At 44.6% G+C, this 8,284-nt stretch overlaps 1 protein-coding gene across 1 annotated transcript in view; it reads left to right on the top strand.

Annotated features, from left to right (window-relative positions):
- The first annotated feature begins 3,925 nt into the window (after positions 1-3,925).
- CAPN8 (calpain 8) overlaps positions 3,926-8,284 on the top strand; it is a 29,053-nt gene continuing 24,694 nt past the window's right edge. Inside the window, exons 1-2 of the mRNA XM_005015488.6 lie at positions 3,926-4,231; positions 6,277-6,346. Of these exons, the coding sequence (XP_005015545.2) occupies positions 3,995-4,231; positions 6,277-6,346 (307 nt within the window). The 5' untranslated portion in view covers positions 3,926-3,994. The remainder of the gene's footprint in view (positions 4,232-6,276; positions 6,347-8,284) is intronic.

Genomic DNA, 8,284 nt, shown 5'->3' with positions numbered 1-8,284 from the left:
ATTGATTGAAAAATGTGTAAAGAATCATAAAATACCGTGTGCTGAGATGTGGTGGGAATTGTTCCTTGAAAACTGCAAAGTGGTTGTTTTTCTTCATCGATGCACCAAGGGCCACTTTCTGTCTGCTTGCTTGGTGGCTTTGGACTTTTTGGATTTCATAAGCAAGAAGGCCACTTACTTAATCAGGAAAAAAAAAGAGACAATAATAACTCACTGCTTTATAATTTAACCAATGAGCCAGTTGCATCCTACTGTGAGGGATACAGTAACCGTAGTGCTGCGCAAAAGGCATTTGTTTGGCTCCACACAGTGGCTCAAATCTGTACAGCTGCCACAGATCAGACCTCTTTTTCCAGAGCTGCAGTAAAAGCAAACGAGGGTCAGTTTAAAGCAGTGGTTTTCACTGGCCTACAAAACCAGTTTTGGTTTGTGAACTCCTCTGGCCAGTTTCCAGTAGATGCAGAAGTTTCAGTGAGGTTAAGATTTGTCACATAATAGCTCTTTTTCTTAGTCATCTACTCTGCACCCCATAGGTGACATTCACAGACCATTCTGGGGTCTGCTACAGCATGCCCAATGCCTTTGCTTGGACAATGATCAAGAAGATCAAGTGTGTACAAGAAACTTACATGGTCTCTCTGTGCAGTCAAGTTACCAGAGTTTTCTTAGAATCTCTGCAGTGGGACAGGGGCTAAGACAGAGCCAAAGAGAGGAGAACAGAAAGAAGCAAAGGCAGAAGGAAACTGAGCCAGCAAGAACTCAACCAGGAGGCAGTGGGAGAGGTTTCTGAGATGGTGCAGAAAAGGACATTAGCCACCAAGGCTTGTTAGGGTGGCCGCAAACATTCAGGGACTGTACTATCCCAGGTGGTTTGATGACAGACAAGGATATGTTGGTATAATGCAGAATTTCACTCACTCTGTGGGAAGCTGACTGTGTAAGTAGCCAACTGAACAGCCTACCCACCAAGCCCTCCGCAACCAGCTATGTTGGCAAGTCAGCTGCTTCCAGCCTGGCAGCAGGTGTGGATATGTGAGTCCACAATTCGGGAGAGAGAAGTGTTTTTGAGTACTACTTGAGTCAGTCCAGTATTGTGAGGATAGAGGAGAAAATATGGCCAATGGTCCAGGGAAGGGGAAAATGGGGCTACGCACCTACTGGGCTCCTGCTGTCCTCCCCTAGGAGCACAGTAGCATGAGGGTGGTGTCCCAAAGGAGGAGGCTTGCAGCAGTGATGTTTCACAACAAAGAGAATTGCTTTCTCCTCTGGAGCTAGAGGTTTTTTCATCAGTGCAAGACTGCAGCACCAGCCAAGAGAGCAAGAGGTGGTGGCACGGCCTGGGTCATGTGTAATGCACTTCCCAGCTCCCTGCAGGGCTGTAACTCCACCCTTGGATCAGCCCCTCTGTGTTGTGGAACTTCATATCTTGGGCAACGACTGTAAAAGAATAACCTTATAGATACACGTTTAGGCTGTTTCATAGCTGACATTGGTCTGCCTATTAATAGTCACTCTATTTCCAGAGTAAAATGATGCATAGGAGCCCATATATCCAGAACACGAGGATATGAGCTCTTTAAGTCAAGCTAATCCCTTTTCACAGTGTAAGGTCTACAATACTGCTAAGCTGCTTTAATTCTCATTAGCGGAGTGCTGCAGTGCAGGAGGGCTATGACATTTCCCTCTAATGCACTACAGCAAAAATGTCTAGAACCATTAGATAAGTGGCAGTTATTTTCTTCTAAGGATTTCCACAGATATGGAACAGTTTTGATTTAATATAATTCACAGATTCTTCTTTGAAACCAAGATGATGCCTTTTCCTGGTTCATTCTGTTCTTCCCTATTATCTCACCCTCTTGCTATTATCAAAAAAGGGAGAAAGGTGAAGAAAAGCATGATGAGCTGGACAAAAATATGTAAGTCCCAGAGGTAACACATTAGAATAATTTTTTAATCTTTTTTTTTTTTTTTTCTTTTTTTTTTTTTTTTCCCCGTAGGGGTTAATACCACTCTAGCAGCAATTTTGAGTCATGGAAAACCTAAAACCTTTCCCCTGCTATAGCACATATGTTAGTTAAGAGAAGCCAAGTGTAGTGTCATCACCTTTTCTTCTTCTTTATGTCCTCTAGATGGTGCTTGTGTATCATATGTAGGTCATGCTGCTGCTAATCAAGCTTGGAAATGGATTTAAAATGCACTCCTACAGATTACTGGGAGCAGTGGTTTGTGGTGGACATACTGGGTGGCTACCCAGTTCAAGCCTCCATCAGAGAAAATAATTGTCCTCAGCCTCTTCCCAGATGTGAGATGCAGAATGGGAAAAATCCTATGGCATATTTTACTGCCATTTCTGAAGATTAAAATTTGATTATATTTGCATCATATCACACTTCAGTGTGCTAATGATGCTGTAGGTTTCACCCGTTCTGGGCCACTCACATCCAGTGGCAACTGGAGTTACATTTGATACGCTGCATGCTCTGTATGTCCAAAACCATACATGGGAAACAAAGAATTCTTGACCAAAATGGCAATTTTAAAATACCAGAGCACCTTGCTTTTCCATGTACAACATTGCCAAGGCTTGCAGCAATCACAGCAAAATGGAAGCTTTTCTCTGGGCCACAAAAACATAGGAAATAGAGTAAGAATTTGGTGCAGGGAGTGAGTGAGACAAGTATTCTGCCCCATGATCAGAGAAAGGGGGTAACTCCAAATGAGTCTGTTTTTCAGGAAAAAAAAATCCATAGAGGAAAAAAACCCACCCTTTTCAGCCCTTTCTTAATCGACATTTCATTCTGATTCCATACACAAACAGATGTAGAAATACTGAAATGTAATAGAAATGAAATACTGACCACTCTTCTTTACTCTAGTTCAACAGCATCTCGTTTAGTTTTTAGATATCCAGCATAATTCCCCCAGCCCAGTCTTTCCTACCAGTGCCCACTTGGGACTGACCGAGTCATTTCATTTCCTTTCTTGCATTCATGCTCTTCAAATATTTGCAGACAAGAAACTCGGCTAGCCTATGTTTGGATTTCTTATCTCAACAAGTTTCTTGCCTTAAAAATTCGCTCTTCCCTTTCCCACACCTTCTGTTTAAATGTACCAAGGTGTAGTCATCAGCCATGTCCTCCTGCAAACAAAGCAACAGTTTACCCAGCTCCCAGCTGTACAAGCAGTGGGCTTTCCTAGGGAAAACTGACCATGGAATAGGAAAGCAGAGTGCAGCTGTGCTCTGCCCTGCAGAAAGTTGCTCCTGCTTCAGTTCTCGAGCCTACAAACGTTTCAAGCCAACTTAGCAAGGAGGTGTGCACCCATGTATCAGCGTGAGATGAATGACACAAACAGGAATCGCTTCTCTTTAAGGTCCCAAAAGCCTTTTGTACCTATTGCTGCCAATAAATTCATTCATACCAATGCTTTACTTTCAGAGTGCCGAAGACAGTTGTCTAGAATAAGATCACCTAAGCAAGAAACTAGTTCCTAGTGCTGCTGCTACTCAGTTTTTTAAAACACACTGTCATCTCCGTAGCCATGCAGATGACATCCAGCCCTAGGTTTTGTGGTTGTTCTGCCCTCCAACAGCATAGAGACAGATGTTGGAAGGAAGGAAAGGAGGTCTGAAGCATCCTTACCTGGGCACTTAAAGACCTGGTCCTGGAGCTTGACATTCAGTGTACAATTATCTCAATGTGCAAACAGGTGTGCCTGCAAGAACACAATTTTCTCTTGCTCCTTGTTAAAAACATGCTTTAGAAACGAGCCGGGAGTTCACAAGCTTTTAAGCAAACCATTGAGCAGTCACACAAATCAGTGCCCGCTCCCCCAGCAACACAGGCTGGCTGCCTGCTTGCCTCAGGTACATATTTACACTTCTTAAGCCTCCTCCCCTGGGGCAGCCCCAGCTCCACCCCAGCCTGCGACCTGCTTCCATCCTCCTCCTCCTGCCCAGCAGAGACTGAGGAGGGAGCCCTGCCAGGCAGACATGGCCAGGGTGGCAGCAAGGCTGTGCCAAGACAGAGCAGCCCCAGAGGGGCTGGGCTCCTACGGGAAGGCAGTCAGGTATTTGAACCAGGACTACGAGGTCCTGAAGCAGCGGTGCCTTCAGGCTGGTGCTCTCTTCAAGGATGAGGAGTTCCCAGCCTGTCCCTCTGCGCTGGGCTACTGTGACCTGGGACCCTACTCCTTCAAGACCCAGGGGATAATCTGGAAGCGCCCCACGGTAAGAGTGCTTAGTCATGGCATGTTTGGTTGGGGTCAGGTCTAATCAACACTCACCTGGACACATCCACGCTAGAACAGTGCTGATGCTGAATGCCTGCTGCTCCTGTATGTTTTGTTTCTATGTTCTATTCTATCCTGCCTTATCTTCATGGTTTTAAACAGAAGCAGGGTTGAAAAGGGGGAAAGCAAACAAACAAAACACCAAAATCAGCATTTTCTAAGCCCTTCATAAACCAAGTAATCCTATAACCACCTCTTGGGAATCTGATTTCTCCCTTTTGATCCTCAGAGCCACACGTTCAGAGTGCAATCCAGGAAGGACACAAACTCCCTCTGCATATCTAGGCAGAGCAGGGCAGCCCAAGAGCCACTGACCGTCAGTTGCAACAGTACCGACACCATGGTCTGCTGGGCACCCCAGGAAATTAAGCTAATATTTCCAAAAAGCTATCTGCCCCATTTCAGTCTACCTATAAGAGATGAAAGGCAGCTGACTGAAACTGTTATTGCCCAGACACATCCCTTAAATGGCTTTTCATTTAAAATAGTCATTTTCATCAGGAAAAAAAATGCATTGAATTTTTAAGACACTGTGTTTTTATTTATTTATTTATTTTTAAGCCACAAAATCTGGACTTCAAAGATTTTTATGCACTTTCATTTTTCAATCATTTGTTTCTGTACATACTTTGCTACTCCTCCATCATTTTTCCCCTCCCGGCAACATCAAGAAAAAGTAAGAAGAGAAGGAAGAAGGAAAAAATAACAACAAAATTAATTTACCTTCCTCTGATGGGGGGTAGGAGGTAGGAGTATGCAGGAAAAGTTCATGCCCTAATTTTTTCCCTACCTAAAAATTAGAAAAAGAAATTTGCAGATTCAGTAACTCTGAGTTTCTGCCCTTGCAAACCCGCTTCAACACATCACCAGGTGATTCAGCAACAAGCAGTGTGAATGTACCCCTTGATTTTGCCTGTCTTGGGCAAATGGAAACCTCAGATAGCTCACTAAATTCTATTTTGCTTCCCATGCAAGAAAACTGTGTCTGCTGCAGGTGGAGGCCATTACAAATGCAGCATGGCTAGCAATGACTGAGGGCTGAACTCTGGCAGGGTTACGAATCCCAGCCCTCCCTCTGCAAACAGTGCGTGTGGCTGCAGGCTGGTGGGATCGCTGTTCAGTTGTGGGGGGCCTGGAGGAGACCTGCTGAAGAAATGGCCCCCTGCAAAATAAACATCTACTGCCAAGGTCATCTCCCAGTGGGTTGTGCCTGCTGGTTTGCAGACAGCAAGTGCCAAACACTCCACTGTTGTAGACTTACTGGGTAATACAAGAGGAAGAGCTGGTGATGCAGTTGTGAGAAAGGTGTATGTGGCACTTGGCAGTGGCTCAGAAGGAACAGGTGTCTAAGTGAGTGATATGCCATATCCTATGTCATATATACAGATGACTGTCTCCAGGTGCTGTGACAGATCACCAGTCTGGAGGGAGGAAAGGAGGAGGAAAAAAAAAAAAAAAAAGAATCTTTTCTGTGTGGTAGGTAACCTACTGCTGCCTCCTAGCCAAGACATCTGTGAGGCAGCTGACCAGCTGGATAACCTCAGAAGCAAGCAGGATGTTGCTGAGATCACACCTACCATGAAGAGAGATTCATGATCTGACACACGTGCAAAAAGAAGCCCTGTGTTGTTCCTGCCTCCACAGCCCAGACACATGGGGCACATACGAGACAGCTGTGCTCATAGCTGACAACTCTTGCTTTCTGCAAGTTCAAGTGGCTGCCTGAGCTGCTCTCAACGTGAGGCACCAAGTTAAGCTTCCTGAGGACTGACCATTTCTGCCATCTAGAAAGAGACTCACAGGGAATGCCTAGGAGGAAGGGGAGGCTTTTTTTTTTCCTGAGGACAAAAGTTATATAAATACTTTCAGGAATGATAAAACTGATTAATATTTATTGAACCTTTACACAGAAACAATGAACAAGAAGTAGGAACTTTTCAGACCAGAAGGGGTAATGCATACTTTGAAAATGTGTCTTTTCAGGAGTTATGCTCAAACCCTCAGTTTATAGTTGGAGGAGCTACTCGAACAGATGTCTGCCAAGGAGAGCTGGGTACGTACAGCACTTTTTTTCCCCCCCTTTCTTCTTCCAAAACATGAAGCTTATTTTAAAAATTCCTCATTGACAGATGATTTTCTTGTCTACTTATAGACAGGTTAAGGCTGAGCGTCCCAGCATCTAGTTCACAGCCCTGAGTCAGGCACCCTGGCTGTAGTATGAAAGAAGGCAGACACCCAACGAGGGTGCTCATTTCCCATCAAGGCGCTTAAACAACCAGCACTGCTGCCTAGGACAGGGTGCACATAGGTTTTTAAGAGCTGTGTCAAAGCTGGCACTCACCAAACTGTCTCCTGCAGGTAGTAAGCAGATTATCCCTGGTGGACTGCAAGACTTCCTTGCTTTTTTAACCTTTTAAGACAGAGCTGGACACTAACCTTATAACACTTGCCCTGAAGCAAGAGACTTGGTTTCATACCTGTCCCAGGAAGGCAGTCTCCAGAAACCCAAGGGACACCAATGAAGTTTCACCCTTTAGCCTAGTCATTGAGGATTTTTATATGGGAGGCAGAACAAGATCCAGCCACAGTTTCACACAAGGAAAAAATACACAATCACCAGGAAACAGAGTAGGAACTGGTTTAGTACAGGGGCTGGAGCTATGATGTGCCATTTCAAGCCAAGCAGGATGGCCCATGAGTTAGGAACATGGACCACATCATAAAAAATAATAATAATAAAAAAAAAGAATGGAGTACATCAGGTTTGTAATGTCATCCATAACAAGCAAATTTTTCCAAGCCCTTTATGTTGAATGCTCCTACTGTTTGTACAGTGTTTTGGGTAGAGCTGTGAGCAAACACAGGAAGGAACAAGGAAGGAACAACCATGCATGCTGTGGAAAAATACAACAACAACAAAAAAAAGCAATGCTGCCCAGCTCTATGAATTGGGGCCTGATGCTGACAAGATGTCTCTCAGACAGCAGTCACCCTCTCCTGGACCCACCATAGCAAAACCATCTTTCTTACCCGTTTTTCTCTAGTGCTTGCTATCACCTAAACAAAGCTCCTATGCAAACGGTTTTTATCCACCTCCTCCCACTGCCTCCCAAGAGCTGATGCATTGGCCTCTTTCCTGCCTGCCTCATTGATAAAATCCAGCTGCAGAAGACAGCGGCAGCACCCTCTCCTGACTGCATACAGAGCCAAAAAGGCTGAAACTCTTGTAATGAGAATTCAATAGATGAGACAGGGAGAAATCAGCCTTTCTCCCTTCTGCGTTGCTTACCATGGTACTCCTGACCTTACCGCTTCTCCATCCCATCTGTTGTGAAAATGAGATTCAAACAATTTCAGCAAGTTATTGACAATAAATAATACCAGTGCTGTTCCTGTAAACACAGCACCATTAAAGCAATCACCAAGAAATTCCCTGGTGTGTGGGCCTGTATGCTAGCTGCTAAAAATAAGACGCCCAATCTGCTAGCTCCAGGATATTTATTTGGTGGATGCTGGAACAGAATACAGGGAATCACTTACTGTATTCTAGGAGAATTGTTCAGATAAGTAATAAAAGTAACATTTCTCGTCATCTCCAATTCACAATTTTTCTATAACAATATTAAAAAAAAAAACCAACCTCATTTTCCTTGACAGCTTACAAGCTAAAGGACTGAAGAATGCTACATGCTCTCCAACTAGAAGAGGTTAATGCACTATTTGTGTTAAGCCTAGAAGCTGAATGCAAATACCCTCAGCCCCTTTTCAATTCTGTCACTTCCTGAACATCTCTTTGGAGTCCCAGGCCTTTGTGCTAAACAGGCTTTCATTTCACAGGGCAGTGCCCAAAGGCACCAAGTAGTGGTGGCAACAGATCTGGGCCCAAATGGCTCCTACGCAGCTGGGGAGGGTGCCTGCTCCTGGGATTTCTCCAACCAGCCTTTGGTGGGCTGCAGCCCAAATGCTGGTTCTGAAAAATACCCCCAGGTCT

Source organism: Anas platyrhynchos, chromosome 3, assembly GCF_047663525.1.
Source record: "Anas platyrhynchos isolate ZD024472 breed Pekin duck chromosome 3, IASCAAS_PekinDuck_T2T, whole genome shotgun sequence".
In the NCBI taxonomy this organism is placed as follows: domain Eukaryota; kingdom Metazoa; phylum Chordata; class Aves; order Anseriformes; family Anatidae; genus Anas; species Anas platyrhynchos.
The sequence above is the reverse complement of the archived record's forward strand: the minus strand, read 5'-3'. Positions and strand labels throughout refer to the sequence as shown.